The 20,397-nt window shown below is 38.5% G+C and overlaps 1 protein-coding gene across 1 annotated transcript in view; it reads left to right on the top strand.

Moving 5' to 3' along the window:
• Nucleotides 1–492: 492 nt before the first annotated feature.
• The window catches only part of pcolce2b (procollagen C-endopeptidase enhancer 2b), a 34,946-nt gene continuing 15,041 nt past the window's right edge, over nt 493–20,397 (top strand). The window contains exons 1-6 of the mRNA XM_028794682.2: nt 493–794; nt 1,016–1,124; nt 6,911–7,166; nt 10,475–10,599; nt 10,707–10,843; nt 12,210–12,373. Of these exons, the coding sequence (XP_028650515.1) occupies nt 694–794; nt 1,016–1,124; nt 6,911–7,166; nt 10,475–10,599; nt 10,707–10,843; nt 12,210–12,373 (892 nt within the window). The 5' untranslated portion in view covers nt 493–693. The remainder of the gene's footprint in view (nt 795–1,015; nt 1,125–6,910; nt 7,167–10,474; nt 10,600–10,706; nt 10,844–12,209; nt 12,374–20,397) is intronic.

Raw genomic sequence — 20,397 nt, 5'->3', positions numbered from 1 at the left:
ATGTGTGTCATATGTGTAAGTAACTGGGACAAAATAGGTAAAGGGATACATATGGTTAACTTTACAATTTAAAAAATGTTGAAATGGTTGTTCACATCGTCCTATGTGTTCTGGGGAACTTAAAGAAGGTGAATAGGTGAACGGCGGGTTATCAGTAGTAGATGATTAAAAATGGTTCAAATGATGGATATGTGTGTATGGCTCAAGACGACAATAGAAAAAAAACATCAGTCTATACATTTAAAATCTACGGGGAGTATATAGATAAAACCAGTACTATTTAATATTCCTCAATATTGATTTTTGAGAGGGAATAACTATTTTTTGATTTTTCGTAACATTGCCATTGAAACTGTGTATGAGTGAACTGATGGACTTTTTTGTGATCCCTCCTTTCCTGACCGAGACTTTTTTCCTGTGGTGCTTTTTTTTGAAAGGGGAGGTAGCTGCTTGATTGCTACCGGTTTCCTCCTCCTCCTCCTCCTCCTCTACCCTCTGAACAAACGCTATATTCATATTGCGCCGCACGCAGTTCAGAAGCCTCTCAGGGAAGTTAGCACTGAGGGCACCAGTCGCGGTTTAGGCTTTTTGTTGTCTGTTAGTTCTCGCGCTTGTGTGTGTTCCGTCTGGAGATTCAGTGCCATCATCCTTGTTTCAAGCTTGCGTGGCTGTTTCTTGACTGTCTCGGCGGCGATGACGGCTCCCGTCCAGTGGATTCTCTCGCTGCTGCTCCTTTTGCCTCCGCTGCCGTTGCTATTCTGTACCCGGACCACGGCGCAGCAACAACGGCAAAGGTAAGACTCGCTTGTCCCCCCAAGTGACCGATGTGTCTGCCCAGTCCCGACAGAGTGTGCTTTTCGCTTTTCGGTGGCCCCTACAGTAGAGGCGATGTATCTTTCCTGACGTTTGAAGCGCACATTCATTAACTAGGTACAGTAATTGTTCCACATATGACAGGGAAGCCCAGATCCTTTACTCACGTGCCAGCATGTCTGTCTTGTGTGATTCATTCCAGACCAGTCTTCACGTGCGGAGGAAATCTAACGGGAGAAAGTGGATATATTGGCAGTGAGGGTTTTCCTGGAGTGTATCCTCCCAACACCAAATGCGTTTGGAAGATTACGGTGAGCAATTATACTTAAAATATTTTGTGTTAAGTTGGATCTCAGTTATCCGTGTAGTAAATTAAACAAGTCGCGTAGGGTACAAAACAAATAAGCACTTAGTTGCACTTAGCTTGCCATATTGTTATTGGAGGAGTATTTGCTGTGCATGTGCTTAACAGTGCAGAGGCAATTGAACACATACATGAGCATAAAGTTTCGCATTTGAAGAAACAAAATGCGCGTTTTAAGCTCAAAGCCTTTTTACTTTTTAAGGTGCCGTGTACATTAATACTCTCTTTATTACATGAAATGTTCTCATGTAGTTCCATTATAAAGTAAATGATAACAAAGTTTATACATAACTACATGTCAACACTGAGGAAGAACTGTAATAAACGTATTTTATGTATAATAATAATATTTGGCAATATCGTTATAAGATAATTACTACTTGGGCACTTTCTACACCCGATAAGTGTCAGTATTTCACCTTCCTCATGCTTATACAACACAGGAGATGCAAATTATGTACTTCTAACAAAAATGTCAAAAATATTATATCTTAATTTAGATTAACATTTGAAAGTTGTTTGTTAAAAAAGAACCATTTTTTTTCCAAATGTAATGAAAGCAAATTTTTTATCAGTGTATTTGTGGAAACACCAGTGTTTCCTGTCAGGTACAAGATTTTATTTATATATTTCTTTTGTACAAATTCTGTTCATCAGGGAAAAAATGACCATATTTTATAAATCAATGGCTTATATATAACAAAAGCACTCAGTAAATAAAGTGTGTTATTATTATAACTGCTAGTGGGATGCCATTACCAGTTTCCTTGCATGCTTTACTTTGTCAGTGTCATAGAAGATACTACACCCCTATGGTGAGTTAAAGGTCACTGCAGAATTACCCTAGTATTTCTATCTTAGCAACCAAAAGGAGCCCATTAAAAACAAAAGGTTTTGTTTTTATAGTAATGCTTTGTTATCCTATCCGAAAACCAGACTAATGATGGGTAGTATTGAAAGTAAAAGTGTCTGTTGCAAGGAAGATAGGTCTCTCAGTACTTAAATACATTCAAACCTGTGAATTTTTCATCATTTTTAGACTAAGAAGAAAATTAAGGTTGAAAACAGGCATGCAGTCCAGATCGTAATCTTCAAAGTCATTAGCTTTTTCTATAATCAGAAGTCAGTAAGGAAACTGGCAGTCAAGACACAGTGTTCTGCATATAACATCATTTCATTAGCATGTTATCGTACAAAAAGTGTATCTCAAAGTGCTTACAAGAGGTAAAACAAAAGAATTACAATTACCAGAAATAAATAATTGAGAAAACAAAAAAAGTAACAAAGAAATACAAAACCTAAACAGTACAAATTAACAAATATGTAATGGAAACAAATGAATCCTTGAGCATGGCTAAAATTGGTATGAACTAAACTCAGTTTTTAAGTCTCCACAGGTTAAAGTTGTAAACAACAGAGTCTGATGCAGTGGTCCGATTGCTGGGGACACTGGAAAAAATAAACCTCTAGGGGTTCCATGGCCGAAAATCCCCACTGAGCATTTTACAGAAATGAATCTTAGAAAGTAATTTATTGTTGTTATGATGCATCATCACAGAGCATTAAATGCAGTGGGTCTCATTAAACGTCAGAGTATCCATATTCCAACCAACATGAAATGTGGCTACAGGGCACTTTTATCAGTGGTTATTAGCATAAGGTGCCACCACAGAAAACTGGAAAAAAAAACAGGGAGACATATAGATTATTAACAGGTGCTAGTTTTTAAGTGTATGAAATTACAGTATATATTATTATTTATTAGAACCAACAGAGAAAAAAAGAATTATGAAACAGCCAAATTAAAAAAGTAAGTTTTTAAAAATGTTCCATCGCATTAGCCTTGGATAATTATTTCTATTGTAACGCAATCCAAATTTTTGGTGCCTTTTATATGATACAGGCTAATGATTTGCAAGTAAGAGGCTCCTTAACACCTAGAAGAGAGTAATTGTTTACACAGAATATTTCTGTCTGGGCAGTATATAATTTTTTCATTATACTGTATATAGTATATGACTCAGCTGAAGAAATAATAAATATATGAGACTGTTCACTATAACAAACACAGAATTGCACATGTATGTTCAAACCGTATTACTGTATACATGTCGCTATTTCTTTAATGCCACTCATATTCTTTGTTTTGTTTTCCAGTCTTTATCTGTTATAATACTTTTTCAGTGACATAGTCAGTGTATCCTTGAACAAATTATTACATAGAAAGGTACAGTCCCTTGTAAAAACAAGATTTATTTCTATATAGTTTCATACACAGGATGTAGTTCAAAGTTACGAAATTATTTTTAACTGGTCTCTTAATCATATGATACATTTGAAACAAAAATAATTAAGTAGAAATTAAAGGATTAAATTAAATGAAAATGTGTATGCTATTTATTTTATCTAGTAACATTGCTATTTTTGTGTTTCAGTAAAGCAATATCAGTCATTAGGTTTTCATTTAATATACCACTGTGTTCTCTTCTAATGTCAACTGCCCTTGCTTGTTTGGCTGTAACATATATTAGCATCCTTTGGTTACATTTTAGCAAAATATACTGAGATAAATATATGCTTATATGTTTAAATGTTGTATGATTTTGTGCTTTACTGTTGACCTGTTGTATCTATAAATCAGTAAAAGTTCTCTTAGCCTGTACACAGTGATGAGTTAATTTAAGTATGAACAACTGAAATCAATAATCCTTCCATCCATTTTCCAGTTGTGTTTATGCTTCTTCTGGCATCATCAGGCACAAGACATGGGCTGACTTGGGACAGAGGGCCATTCCATTGCAGGCAACAGACATGTTTACACTCACTGCCTTGGGGCAAATAATGAGTCAGTGTAACCTTTATTGTGGTATATGAGAGGAAAACCAGAGAAGCCAAACCAAACACATACTGGGCCAGGAAGAATTTGCAAACATGATGGTGTATACAGCCATTGGGCCAGAATTTAAACCCAGTCATTCAATGTTGTGTTGGCCTAGCACATACTACGGTTAGTAGCCATTGTATATTGGGTCACACAGTCAGCCAGATGTGAGTTTGAATTTCCAAGCCTTATTTTTTCTGACTTGGGTCATTAGCCCCTGTCCACGTTGCTAATCAATTTACACTTACATACTGAATATGCACTAATTTATTAGTAAGTACAATATTAGAAGGAGCACCTTAGTATTAGTGTGTTGTATTTGTGAATTATTTCCTAGTGTGTCCTAAATTTGAGGTTATGCAATATTACAATTTGTCTGCGGCATAACTACTAAGTGTTTTGCATTATTATCCACAGCTGTAGAGAGGGTGGCTTCAAATCTTAAATTGATCACAGTATATTGTTTGCGTATTTTCTGTTACCATGAGGATTTTGTCTTGGAACTTTGTTTTCTTTCAGTATCCAAAAGCTTGGCAAGTTACACTGAGAGGCCATTTTAAAGTAGCCCAGTGTAAAAGTGTGTGTTTGTGCAGTCTACGCTGGACTGGACAAAAGTTAATAGTTAGTCTCTGGCTTGCACTTGTGGCTTATGGTGCAAGCTTAGCCCCTCTCTCTCGTTCTATATCCCTACATTGGAATTAGTAAGAAAATGCATGAATGGATCCATAGTTAAGTAACGTTGCAAAGCTTGGTATTTCACTACTAAAGCAAGCACACCTTTATCAGCTGATTATGGTCTTTTCAGGTGTATGCAAGAGATAAACAGATTAGTTACTAAATTTCCATAATGTACAACAAAAAATGAAATTATTAATATAGTTTAAACTTTTGAACTTTCAAAGACTTGTTTGTGTGGATAGTTTGATGAGTGTTTGGATGTGACTTGAGTGAAGCTGACTGCCAGCTGCAAGATTAACTTTTCTGCCCCCAGGGAGAAATATGTTCAGGTCTTGTGATTAACTTTGCAATGGTTTTAGACACGTTGCTGGCACTTTCTATTGAATGTTAAAAAACAGTTAGCAATCCACTTTTGTATAAGGGAAATACCTTACAAAGGACCTGGGTAGCTAAAAACTAACAGTTAAGAATGATGAAAAACAGACAAGGTATTAAACTAGCAAAATGTTAGCTGCACATACTATCTCAATACATGCCATTTTTTTGCAGAACTCCATCTTAGGCACAGTGAACCTTTATTTTATATAGCACATTAAAAGCACACTAATTCTTTAGTTTTTATTACATTTGATAGTGAACACTACCTGAAAGTACTATTGGTCTTTATTTTACATTGCATGAATACTCTGTTTAAAGTGTCTCTCTTACCATTTCAGATATCTTTCAATGTTCATTTTAATTAGCACCTTTAGGAATAATGTGTTAATGTTCATTTTGTCTAATGCCCTTTATGGTAAACACTCTGTGATGCACAGTGAACGAAAATTTTAATGTTGAACCTTTATTGTGAGTATATATCTTGTATTATTCCAAGACTTTTTTTCTTATTTAGCCCTTTCTCTATCCAATATTCAAGTCATGTTGCATACCTATTTAAATTTTGTCACATTTATTTATGATAGTGGCTTTAATAAGCATATGAATGTTTAAAATAAAATATTCAAGCTTTTTTCCATGCTACAACTCTGAAAGTACTTATGAACAATTTACTTGAATGTACCGCATTACATATTTTTAGAGTATAGACAGTTTAGGTGATTCGCTCAGAATGACACAATACTGGTAATTTGAACCTGCAGCCTTGTGGTTAGGCATTACACCACTGGACTAGCTCAACTTACTAATTCAATGCAGACAAAGTTTCTAAATCACATATTTCTAATTATGCCAGCATTTGTGTAGCGTTAGCCAGTGGGTATGAGTGCATTTTAATATACTTGGCAGGTTCCACATTGTTGTGGTTGCAATGTTGTTAGTAGCCTAAGGTTTGCTTTTCCACATTTCTAACATGCTAGTGAGATGAAAGAAGTAAAATACAATTGTTCAGATTCAGATATGACATGGAAAATATGCGATTGCTGGCCTTGGAAAAAAGAAACCTTTTGAAATGTGAGGCTGACCGCCAGTTGAAAGCAGTTATGGGGCAAAGTATAACACATATAGCAGTCTGCCAATAAGTTTGTTGAGATTTTTTTTTTGGTGAATCCAAACCTGAAGTGATCTTTAAGCTTTCAAGCTCAAATTAAGCTGTAAGGCCTCAAAACAAATTTATTCCAAAAGCACAGACAATAACACAAGTTAATAAGCTCAATTCTCCACACTTCTTTTTAAGTTATTATTCTAGATTTATTCGTTAAGTTTAGCATAATGTGTGCATTGGCTTCCTAGAAGGACACTCCTAATGGAAAACATACAATGTGCAGAAGGGATGTAAGACTATGTAATCTTAAATGACAGAGATGCATAACCACCGTAGGAAATTGGATGTGCTGCCTATATTGTTTATGCAAGATATAGTTCACTTGGAAACATAAAATAAGAGTTCTAATCACAGCAATATATATAGTGTTTAAAATTTTAGAATCTATATTACAATAATAAAAGTGATTTGGGATGTTTACTATGCACCGTGTGATACAAGCCACTGATTGAATGCAGTTGAGGATTCTGTTAAGTTTAAAAACTTGCTATTTAAAATAAAATGAGCAATTATTAAAGGTTTACCGGGTTCAGCTATATCACATGTGAAATTACTATCAATAATACATTTTATATATATATATGTACTTGAACATTGCAGCTCATTCATAAGTATTTTTCTGCATTATTTGTAGGTTCCAGAAGGGAAAGTTGTGGTTCTCTCAATTAAATTAATTGATCTGGAAAGTGACAGCCTCTGTCGATATGACTATGTAGATGTATACAATGGTCATGCAAATGGACAGCGGCTTGGCAGATTTTGTGGAACTTTCCGTCCTGGCGCCATTGTTGCCAGTACCAACAAGATGCTGATTCAGATGGTTTCTGATGCCAATACAGCTGGTAATGGCTTCATCGCCACTTACTCTGCTGCTCAACCAAATGAGAGAGGTACGGTCTATTAACACATAACTGCTTAGAGCTGTATTACTGTTGTATTAAAGAAGAGGTCACATATAGTAAGCCTTGTAGTACTATTGTTTTGACTTTGGAATCATGTAGCAGTTAGGATCTCATAGTAAACAATAAAGGCAAGTAGATAACAGCTTTCTTAAAGATATAAATGCTTACATTTAAATTCAATAATGTGTCAGTCTCTTAAAACTATAAAGTAAAAAAGATCAAGTTTGGAAGTTTATGTGGGCTCACCATTGTCCTCATCTGGCAAGTACTGAGACACAGTAAACATGACTATGCACTTTATAAAGCTTAGATTTTCTCTGTTCATTCTTCATTGAGCCAAATGTACATTCTTCAGTTGTATACACACTCTTTCAGTATCAGTGTCAAGTCAGGGATGTATCTTTTTTTAAGGTTACAGTGTGAGCTGGAACAAATTTGAAATTGCATCAGTGTACTTGCTAATTAGTCATTCATTTCCAGGACAAAATAACTTGAGAGGAAGTGCAAAACGTTGTCCACTTAGACTGCAATGAAAACTGAGAGAAACAATGGGTGTTTTAAAGAATTATATAGTAATGGATGGATCAGTATACTGTATGTAAATTCATCTTCTGTTTTTGCATTATTTGGGTAGACTGTGGAAAATACTTTTTCCAAAACAGAATACCATATAAATAAAGGAATTAATATGTTCAGTTTGACCCGGTGTTTTCAGCATCATGGGTCTTGATTTCATTTTTTATTATGCTTCTTTCTGTGTCGAAATTGTTTGTTGTATGCCAGAAGCAAAAAGTGCAAAGTGGACACTAAAAAAATCAATCCTGTCTTGTTTACTGAGGTCTCTAAATTGCACCAATGTATGAATACTTGCTATGTCTTCACTTCTCCTTGTGTGTCTCACACTCACACTTCCTCTTTCACTCACTTTATTAAAGCCAAACTGGCCAATCACACCAAAGCCAAACTGACCAGTCAGATTGCTCTAAGGGATCAGACACACAGACCTTAGTGTTTTATTACATAGTAGATTTCCTGAAGGTTTCTACAACCACCCATGGTATTTTGTGGCTCACTTAATTCTGACTTTATTGGCAGAATCAGTGTTGATGACCTTAGCTTCAATTCGTATAGGAAAACCACAGTGACTGCTTGCATTTTACATTGCATTTAAAAGACAAAAGGTATGGCATATTTAGTCACTGTGCTGTTTTTAAACACTTGTATTTGTTGTTTTGTTTTGCATAGTACTTACTAATTTGAACAAAAATTGTATCATAAATGCATTGGGTCACAGATGAAATACAAGCACATAGTGCATTTTGGTGCTTACTACTGAATTCAGCATGACTTGGAAAGTTGATTTTCAACTGTAAGCCAAACATGAATATCAAAGGAACTGGAAGAGATAGAGCTCATGTACTGTGTGAAACTCTGCAAAGATAATTAAAAAAGAAACAAAATCATGAAACTAAAAAGAATAATAAGACCTGTAGTAATTTCTTCCATATTTTTCTTGTAAGTATACAATGCAGTTACTGTACAAGTAATGCCTCTTTGTTTCATTTAGTGTCCCTTTTTGAAGTGGAATAACTCCTAGAAACCTGGTTCTTCTTTCTTGTTCTGGTTGCTGCCATTAATGAAAAAAAAAACTCTTTATAGTTAAAGAAATGGACAAAGTAAAGTAATAGTTAAAACAATGAATTTGGGGACATTCATTAATTCATTTGTACTTTGTTTGCATGTTTATTTTAATATAGTCATGGATATCCCTTTATAAAATCAAAAGAAATGAATATGGAAAACAATAATTTTTTTATGTAAATTTAGAAACCAATTAATAAAAAAATACATATAAACATAAATAAGTAAGCAAAGTAAAACATGTTTAATTGGTACATAAAGAAATATGTAGATAATTAACAAAAATGATGGCACTATACCATAGTTGTCAACTATTAAGGACCTGGGTTTATTCCTGGACTGGTCACTCTTTTTTGTAACATCTTCTTCTTTTGAGATCTGTAAATATTCTAAATATTAATGGCATTGGTATCCTTGCAACCATACTGTTGGTAAACGTAAGGTAAAAACACTGAAGGAGTGCATATAAGTGATTAGAGAACTATCCTTAAGCTTGAATGCTGCCGCTTGCGTATAATTTCCTGTCAATGCTTGATAACAATAGGTGTTGCTGCCAACAACAAAATAGCCCTGGGGACCACAAAAACTTGGCATTTGTGCTGGAAAACAATAATCAAAATGGTGATGCAAAAAATGCTAAAAACACACAACGAATAAAATAACTTTTTAAAGTTGCAACACTGAAAGCATGATTCATAAAAAACATTAGTTTTACTGGGTTTTTATGAAAATGTATGGAAAAAGCAAATGATAAAGATAACTCAAATTATGAACAGACAGGACTTTATCCATTATCTGAACTTTCTTAGTCTATTACAGGGCATTTGAACAACTAGAGTAATGTGTGGCAGCATTGGGTCTATGGCAAAAACTAACTGCACACCAAACCATGGCATGACATATTTACTCGTATTAGTCCAGATTACAATCACCGTTCACCATTTAACCAAACATGTACATCTTTGGGATATGATAGAAAATACACACAATCATGGGGAGATTATGTGAACTCTACACAGACAATGAAGTGGCCAGGAAATAAAGTCCCTGGAGCTTTGGGACATCACTGCTTTGAGTATCTCCTATGACTTGTAGTGGGTGAAGTACCAACTATGATATCTAAGCACCTATCTTGGGACTAGCATTTTAAGGGATTGCAGGGAAACCCAAATAATGAATAGTTAGCTCAGATGACTCTTTGGTAGCCTGATATTGTATGTGAGTCTCGTGCTTAGCTAATAGCTAATATCTTATAGAGTGTGAAATAGAATAAATGGGACAACAGCCAAAACTTTCTTTTGGGATGAGGGTTCACATGGAGAATGGTCAAAGGTAACAAAATTGACTAGGGTGGTTTGCCAGGGTGTACCTGTTTTGGTGACATCTCTTTCAGTTAATACCTTACCTTTGTTATTGTTGGGTTTTTTTTTTGTAACTTTGTTAGTACTCTTTTTGAACCTTTATGAATTGCACAGTGAGTGCATAAAATGCTGTGAGAATTGCTATATTAGGTAAAGTGACTGACAGACTACATACTATTTTTCTTGAATGTTTCTGTTTGTTCAATTGATCATCAGTCATAATAATTGTTTAACTTTAGAGAGGCAATAAATATGTATTTTGAGATATATTTTCAAACTTACATGCATTTGTAGGTGACCAGTATTGTGGTGGTCGGTTAGATAAACCTTCTGGCACCTTTAAGACACCTAACTGGCCAGACCGAGACTATCCAGCTGGCGTGACCTGTTCCTGGCACATTGTGGCTCCAAGAAGCCAGGTAATGTAAATAGCATGACAGCATGAACTTCATAATGTGCTAATTATTGTAAATAAAAAATATTAGATACAATTTGATTGGTTGACTTTTCCATTCACCTGTCCAAGATCATCGAAGTCAAGTTTGAAAAGTTTGACGTGGAAAGAGACAACTACTGCCGTTATGACTACGTGGCTATTTTCAACGGGGGTGAAATCAATGATGCAAAAAGAATTGGAAAGTACTGTGGCGACAGCCCTCCTGGGTTAGTAAATGGGCTACTTTCTGAAGTATTTGCTTTGAGATATTGTTGAATATTTGTTTAAGATTTCAGAAGCACGTTGTGATACTGCAACCCATAAACTGTGTTATATAAAATGAAAGGAGCAATATGAGATAAAACGTATGTATTATTCCTGATTGCTTTAAAATCAACTGGTGATAGTGCACACTGTAAAATGCACTATGTACTATAGCTTGATCAGCTGAGTCTGATTTTAAATGTTGTTTGTAATCATATAAAAGGAAATTTATAAAAGCAAAAAGGCCTATATACAAAATTAAGGTTTGATTATTCCTTACTGCTTTATAAAGAACATGGTACTATTACACACTATACAATACACTCTTAACTACTAAAAATGAATCCGTTGTTTTGCTTTCTAATACTGTCATTGATAATGGTGGTATAAAACACACTTTACAAAAATTAAAAGAGCTATATAAAATAAAGTTATTTCTAATTGCTTTTTAAAGTACTGTGACTGCATATAATGTTAAAGACAATGTATAAAATTTTAAATTTGGAGTCAGTTTAAAATTCTTTGAAATAATGTTGACAATAAAAGATTGATTAATGTTAATTACTTTCAGATGCTGTTTTCTTAGTAATTACTTAAAAGGATATTACAAAGAACTAAACACCAGTTGGTTAACAAATCTGAATGTCACTTCTGTTCAGTTTTGTACCCATTTATGTAGTGTGAATTTCATTGTGGCACATCTGAGTTTGTGCTATGAAAGGTATGCTTTAAAATAAAGATTGAGATTGTTATAGACACAGGTTGAGCTATTAAAAACAGTAGATACAGGGCTCCTACTGGTTTTTGTTTTAGGAGGACGAAGGATTGTTACAGTTCTTTAGAGTTACAGTTCATTTCCTCATATTACCTTTCAGATGGGTATTCTTAAAATAAAAAAAACATAGCTTTTGACTTTAAAAAAGATAACTAAAATACAATTTACATCTTTTAATTTAATGAGTAACTAATCACTTCTACCTTTATTTTTTCACTGTCTGAGCAGGATGCTCTGTTACAAGAATACTCACTTTTTAACCTTCACAAATTAGAACATGCACCAAAATTCCCTAGGCATATAAGCTGAATTTCTGGGTCACAATTTATGACTGAAAACAACACATGTCCCCGGGGTCTGCTTATCAAATGTGTGGCTACGGTGACTTTGAAAGTCTTGGAGGCTGACAGACAAGCCCTGCTCAAAGTAAACAACATCTACTAGTTCATTTTTTTCCTTCTTTAAGAAATGGAAATACCTGACCTTGTCCATTTCTGTTCTGTTTTGTTTTATAAGGTTATCCTTTTTGTTAATTTTCTCTCTTTTTTTAACAGGCCTATTATTTCTGAAGGAAATGAGCTGCTTATTCAGTTTCTCTCTGACTTGAGTCTAACTGCTGATGGTTTCATTGGTCAGTATAAATTCAGGCCTAAAAAATACCCAACAACTCCAGCACCTCCTCTTACTACCTCCACAGTTAGTACCACGGCAGCAACAAGTAGGTACTTCTGTTTTTTTCTCTTAATGTCTTTCAGTTGGTACATGTATTCCCAAACATATCAATATTAGATATCTTCTAGTTCTGGATAACTTTTAAAGATTTTCTTTTATCAAATCATTTTGTGATTCAGTGGTACCTTGGCTGACATCTGTGACCCCACTCAGTACAGTTAACTTGTTGACTTTTCTTTCTGTAGTTATGTTATTTTCATGCCACTTTAACCACAGTTGTTCTATATGGCATCTTTCATGATGACTAACATTTAAAAGAACTGTGTACTTACTGATTATTCCTTTTATATGGTGTCTTTCACAATGAACAACATAAAAATGACAAGCATATTTTTGGAACTCATACAATCTTTTAATCTTTATTCTATAGACATCCTTTCCAGCAGTTTTCAGTCATAGCCTTCATTTAAGTAATCTTAGCAAGTTGGAAGAAGTTAGTGCCACACTCCCATGAAGCCGGTCACCTAATGTGACATACTTAACAATTGAGACAAACTAGTCTGTGGCTGGCTACAATAAAATCAGACAGGTTTGGTTTTCTCTTAAGTCAGAATGGCTGGGTTTTGTGCATAGGAGAGTTCATACAACCAATGAATGTTCATCATGAAGTTCATCCATAGAATGTAGCAACAAATATTAAGGAATATGTATGTTTACAACCTCACAAACAGAAGAGAGGCTTATCTTCCCAAAGCCTTATGATTTATGTATGATAACAGAATGGAAAAAAAGAAAAAATGGCTGGGACTGTCTCTCAGATCATTGCAGCTGTTAACCCTTAGTACAGTGCTGGCTCCATCTGGTAACATGGAGGCTTTGGACATCACATACAGATGAGAGGCTCGTCTTTCTGATGTTTCATGCTATATATGCCATGACGAGATTACTGATGAACTCGCCACAGCTGTTAACCCTTCAAATAGCAAGGGGCAAACACAACTGTGCTGGTAGATCATGTTTGTTCAGTAAATGTGACATGGCCTGTGATTTTTGGTTCAAAAGTATGTAAATTGACATGGTGCAGCCACAAGATCAGTGACTGTAATTGCCAAATCTAGGATACCTCATGACTAAAGGTCCTCTGCTTAGTTGCATAAAAATTGTCACAGGAAGTAGATGGAATTAATAGAAAATAAATAGGAATTTTGTAACATAATCACATTTTTTAACCATTTGATCTCAACAATGTTACAGATGTAGTAATTCTTTTAAAAAGTCATGGTTGACTAATGTAAACTATAATAGATAGGCATAGTGGTTTGCGCTATTGCCTATCTGGTTCAGTGTTTGGTTCAGGTCTGATCCTGTGCCCTGTCAATACAGAATTTCTTTTGCCCTTGCTTAACTGTGAATTCTGGCTTTCTCCATATGCCAAAGACTAACAGGAATTATAATTATTGGTGCAGCGTGAGTATGCATGTCCTGCAATGCACTGGCACTATATGTGGGTTCCTGCTTTGTACTTAATTGATAGACTCCCTAAGATCATGTTGTGCAATAAGTGTAGCCACAATGAGAATAAAAAGTAAATTGTTATGTTTATTCTTGAATATAAAAACATTGCTGCCTTATGAAGATACATGGTTGATGGCCTAATGAAGATACATTGAGATCATTTCCAATATTTTCAAATGTTAATCCTTTGGACACATTCATGATGATTGATAAGGCAGCAATAAATGGATCAATTTTATAGCACAGAGAAAAGATAAAAATCAGCATGCCAAATAGCTACTTTAACAAATTCCACGTTTCTGTGTTTAAGTCTTTCATCAGTGAATGAATTCAAACAAAAGTAGGTAGAGAGAATGAATTAAACCTGGAGACTTCTGACTTTTAGTTCCTCTCTTTAACTACTGGGCAACAGTCTGCCCATCATTGATATTTGGTACAGTTTTTTCTGTTTCATACGTAATAGTGTCTTAGATTATTGCTCCATGATGGTAGCATATTTTAGTTAAGGATGCTCAGGGCTTTCATTGCTCACATTATAGTAAGACCTTTTTACTGATGACAGAGATCATATTGCCTTTCCCAGACCTTACATGCTGCTGAAGTGACACTTGATCATAATATCAGTAGGCCCAATTGTGGAGTAGATTATGTATTTTATAGAGTTTGACAATTGATTAAACAAAGTATGTGTAAATGCACTTTTTAAAACATGCAGTTATTTGCTGTAATCCCACCAAAGATATGGGATCAAAAAAGAAAGGTCCACCCTCTAGTGGCCACTCAAATCAATCATTATACAGGCATGTGAAAAAGTAAGAACAGCACATGGAAATTATTGTCCTTTTCAATATATCTGATCATTTAAATATTTTACCTCAATACAGACAGTGCCTACAGATAAACGTCCTATACTTGAATAAAAACACAAAGGAAAATTTGCCTTTTTACTCATTTAAGTGAGAAAAGTAGCAACAGATGTTTTGGTCTACTGGGGAAAAAGTAAGTATGCCCTTGACCTCAGAAGCTGGTATTGCCCCTTTAAAAGAAATTACTTCTTGTAGGTGTTTTATGTAACTGCCCACCAGTCATTAACATTGACTCGATGAAATTTTTGACCACGCAAAATTCCTTCAGTTGCAAGGTATTTGTGGGTTTTTTTTTTTGCATGTACTGCCTGTTTCAAATCCCCCCACAACATTTAAGTGGGATTCAAATCAGGGCTTTGACTAGGCCATTCCATAACCCTACATTTCTGCTTTTTGGGCCATTCCTTAGTGGATGTGTCATATCCATTTCTGGTTCAACTTTAACTTTCAGACAGATGGACTTGCATTCTCTTCAAGCACACTTTGATATGATGCAGAATTCATAGTTGACTCAAAGACTGCAAGTTCCACATGCCCTGAGGTAGCGAAGCAACCCCAAACCATAACATTTCCACTACCATGCTTCACAGGTTTTTCTCTTGTAGCAGTTGAGGCGTGTGTCCACCTCTTGAACCCTCAGGTACCACTCCAAACACCAGGTAATAGTACAATTCTTCTTTATTGTACAATAATCACGTGCACAAAGCACCCTCCACTTCACACTACTCATATAAATCAATACACTATCACAAATACCAATCCTCCACTCCCAGACACTTCGCCACCCTACCTCCCAGCTCAGCTCAGTGTCTGGGCTTTCCCAGAGTCCTTTTATACACCCTGACCCGGAGGTGTTCCTGCCCAACAGTCCACAATTCCTTATTCCTTCCGGGTCAGGGTAAACAGTCCTTAACATCAACCTGGAAGCACGTCATCTCTCCTGCTCACGTGACCAGGACGTACTTCCAGGTTATAGGGCACATATGAGTCCACGGGCTTCCCGACAGCGACTCCCAGTGGTCCCCAAGGTATCCAGCAGGGCTGTGTATAAAAACTACATAGTCCATGAGGCCCTGCTGGAATTCGGGGCACGTCCATGCTGTTGGGAGAGCTCCTCCTGGCGGCCTGGGGGTGAGGGCCGGAATACGAAGCCGGCCATCCTTCACAATTCCACCCCCTTAGCGACGACAACTGGGGCGGATCGTCCAGCCCCGCGAGGGACGTCCTCCTCCAGGAGGACACGTCAGTCGGACCTTCGCTGTGTTGTCTAGGCCCCTCAGAGAACCTTAGGGGAATGGTGTATCTTCTGTCCCACCGCTCTCCTGTCCTCCGGGGACAACTTCGCCACACGTAGCCTGGCCAACGGCAGTTGTAGCACCAATGATGCCCTCCTGGTGGTCTTCCTCTACGAGACCAGAAACATCTCGGAAATTCCGTCAGCTCCATCTCCGCCCCTTTCTCCGCTAAGGAGGGTTTTTTACGGCCGCCATGCTGCTCTTAACCCGTATCTCCACCTTGTCAGGAGACCCGCGTTTTACTTCTACTGGAAAAAGAGAGCCCCTTTGCTGTCTGCACGCCCTTCAATTTATGTTTTTTAGGAGGCGGCGTCATCAGCACCGTATCACTCCGGGTAACAGCACTGTTTAGCTGTACTGGTGTGATCGGCACTTCTCCCACCTCTCCGGTTACCAGCAACACCTCGCTCAACACACAGGCCAGAGTCTGGAGGTTTGATTCGCTCTGGGAGGTCGCGTCATACGCATGCCCCGGCTCGTTCGTTCCTTCTCCCGATCTTTCGTTTATCATGCCACGCTCTACTGTCAGGCACACAGCGCTTTGGCACCCGCTACTTATTAACTGCAGTGCCGGATCACACTGTGTCCCTTTATTATATACGGTACAGCTTTGGCTTACCTGTACAGCCGCATCAATCAAGACCGGGGCTTCTTGGCCTAATCGCCGCAGGTATTCAAGTAGTCCTTTCAGCGGCGCCTTGGCTGTAGCTCCCAGCTCCTCCACGCGTGTCTTCAGCTCCTTCAAACCCTGAAAGAAACTGTATACGGGTTCGAGGTACTTCTCGAGATCCCATAAGTCCACAAAGTTATTTAATTCAGCCGGAGGTAAGTTCGCTTCCTTATTTTCCTTACCTGCCGGCCGGGAGCCAATGAGCACGTGCCCTCTGGGCACGTGTTCGGCTGGGTCACGCAAAGGCTCCTGGGATTTGGAGTCCGAAGAGGATCGGGTAGCCTCCAGTGGCTGACTGCGATCTGCCTTTTCTAATTTGTCGGCAGACCGTTCAGTCACATCCCGCTCCTCTTTTTCTTTACTTAATTTCGGCGCTGCTTCGCTTGCCTCCCCCTTCCTTTTCAGGGCGCTCAGAACCGTTGGGGAATGTATGACCTCACCTAAGGATCCAAAGTGACCTTCACCATCCCGGCATCCATCGCGCGAGGTCACGTGGTGGTTTTCCACGTATGGGCTTCTCTGCTGCAGACTCCTAGCCTGGCTTGCCTTCTTGGTATCGCGGCCATCTTGCCAAGGTATGAGGCAGGCATCCGACTCACCGCTTGCTTTCTGGAAGCAGGCCTCTGCAAAATAGGAATAAACAGTCCCCGGCACTGCGGGCGTTTTCTCGGCACATACCTCCAGACTTGGCAGCGATGTTCCCAATCTGTTTGGGGATTCCGGCGCGTCCAATGGCTGACAGCGTTCCTGCTGTTGCGCCACTCGAGCTCGTTCCGCCTTTATCAGTGCCCGGTCCTCCTCACTCCCAGTCAGGTAAGTCCAGGTCATCTCGGCTTCCGTTAGGTTCTGTACCCAGTTGTTATTGCCCTTCTTTTTCCCGGATTTCTTCCCCATCATGGTCCGCAGTAACATACGGCTTTCTAATGCAGCGAGGGGTGGTGTTTGCACCTCCGTGCGATGAAGTGTGACCTTCTCAGGGTTGTCTGCCCACACAAAATTTGTTGAAAACACAGGTTCTCTGCCAACAGACGGCCAGAGAATCCTGCTGACTACGCCAGTGTAGCAGTTAAGGTGTGTGTCCACCCCAGCCTGCACCAGGATGATCCACGTGATCGTCCTCCACGAATAAATTTCCCAGTTGTACATCTACAGCATCCTCGCGTTCGCGGCCATCTTGCCCAGGTATGAGGCATGTGTCTTTCTCATATGTTTTCCCGAACTGCTCGGCTTCTGCAATATAAGAAAACACAGTTCCTCGCGCCTCAGGCTTTGTTGCGACACATACCTCCGACGTACGATGGCTTGGTTCAGGCTCCAGTACAGTCATCCTTTCACTGCTCTGTTGTTGCCTTAGCCAGTGTTCCCTCGCTACGTCGATCTCAGCTCTGGTTTCCGCAGAACCCGTCAGGTAAGACCATAACGTCGCGGCGTCCTCCGGTGGCCACATCTCTGCGAGTTTCTGTATCGTCTGAGCTCGCTCATTCTTCCTTTTGGATTTTTTCCCCATCTTGGTCCGAAGTATAAATAGGCTCACAGTCGCAGCGCTCTCTATAGTGGGTGGGGGTTTCACCTCTGTGTGTTCAAGCGGGACCTTCTTAGGATCGTCTGCATACACAAAATTTACTTGAGATTCAGGTCCCCTGCCTACTGACGGCCAGAGAATCCTGCCGACTACACCAGTGTAGCAGTTGAGGCGTGTGTCCACCTCTTGAACCCTCAGGTACCACTCCAAACACCAGATGAAAGTACAAGACTCTTTTATTGTACTATAATTGCGTGCACAAAGCACCCTCCACTCCACACTACTCATATAATAAACTAATCAAAATACTCTCTCTCCTCCTTCTCCCAGACACTTAGCCACCCTACCTCCCAGCTCAGCTCAGTGTCTGGGCTTTCCCAGAGTCCTTTTATACACCCTGACCCAGAGGTGTTCCTGCCCAACAGTCCACAGTTCCTTATTCCTTCCGGGTCAGGGTAAACAGTCCTTATCTTCACCCCGGAAGCACGTTGTTTCTTCCTGTCCCGGGATTATGACGCACTTCCGGGTTATAGGGCATATAGGAGTCCACGGGCTTTCCGACAGCGACTCCCAGTGGTCCCCAAGGTATCCAGCAGGGCTGTGTATAAAAACTACATAGTCCATGAGGCCCTGCTAGAACTCGGGGCACGTCCATGCTGTTGGGAGAGCTCCTCCTGGCGGCCTGGGGATGAGGGCCGGAATAGGAAGCCGGCAATCCACCACACCACGCACATTTCCACGGTACCTCATACCCTGGCATACGCAATTTCTCCGCTCGGTTTTGCAGACTGGCGGCACCCAGCGTCAAAGCAGTGCTACTGTTCCTGTGTGGTCACCCTTTCTTTCTTAGATCCACATTCCTGACGCAGCTTTATAAATACACTGAAACTAACTGCATATTGTTTATTAGTGTAATGCATCTGATTGTAATTAACCTGCAACAATATAATGGTCCAGGGACTAGCCATAGTATTCCAAATACCATAACTGCTTTAGCGTTGTTACGCTCACTGCATCTTCTTCTTCTTTCAGCTGCTCCCGTTAAGGGTTGCCACAGCAGATCATCTTTTTCCATATTACTCTCACTGCACCACTCAGAGTATTTATATCACTGTATCTGAGTGGGGAATCACAGCAGCAGCTGATTGGAAAGAGAATTATCGGTATACAGCATGAAGCAGACGCTGCCTTGGCCACAGCAAAAATGCTTCAAAGCCTTTCCTGTACGGACTTCGCGGTTTAGAAAAAGTTTCATCCCAAGAACTATAAACGCACTCAATCAGTCCATCAAGTGCTCCTTGTAGAACTGTTTGTACTTATAAGTACAATTACCTCACTGTAAACTTGAACTACAGTTATAATATTGCACAACCTGCGCCACTTTATAAAGTGCGTATTTACATATGATGACGATATCATTTTTAAGATGAAATGCAGCAAAATATGTTGATTATATTATACAGATAAAACTTTAACTTCATTTAAATAATCTGTATTGTTAATAATTAAACATGTGAGGACACGGTGCCGCAGCGCTAGCTCCGTTCACGGATTGTTCCTGCCTTGCGTTGTATTCTTGCTGGTGCTGACGCGATACTGGAAGGATAGACGGATAGAATAATTAAACATGTACTACGAAGATATTTCAATGTTCCTTAAAAGTTTTGAAGAATCTGCGTTCTAAGCTTACAAATGGCTTCACGCCTATTACAGAGCTGATTGTGTGGCGATTGGGTATTTGGAGAAAGAAAAGTAAGGACAGGAATTGGAGGTTAGTACGTTTGAAAGAAACAGTACTTCTGTAATAAATTATTTCATCGAAGGTCACGCATGGCGCAGCAAGCCTCTTGCGTGAGACACGACCAATCACTGCGCCACCATGTTCCCATGTTTAATAGCATGCTTTCATTCCTATCATCATGAAAAAGATATCACGTATACATCTCAGTATTTTAATTATTCAGAGAGCTGTAATATCACGAATGTAATGGATTATGTGTCCTGTCGGAGAAAGAGAAAGCCCGTTTAAGAAGCAGGTAGTGATTGACACACATAGAAAACATAGAAGATCAAATACAGAACAAAGCATTTAACATGCTACTTTAGTTACAATGGGATTTGAGAAACTAGTAAATTAAACGATTTTAAGATGAAGTTTATGATGTTCTACTTTAATGGCAAAATAAACTACGTAATTAAAGT

Source organism: Erpetoichthys calabaricus, chromosome 2 (assembly GCF_900747795.2).
Source record: "Erpetoichthys calabaricus chromosome 2, fErpCal1.3, whole genome shotgun sequence".
Classification (NCBI taxonomy): Eukaryota; Metazoa; Chordata; class Cladistia; order Polypteriformes; family Polypteridae; genus Erpetoichthys; species Erpetoichthys calabaricus.
This window is presented reverse-complemented; position numbering and strand designations above follow the sequence as displayed.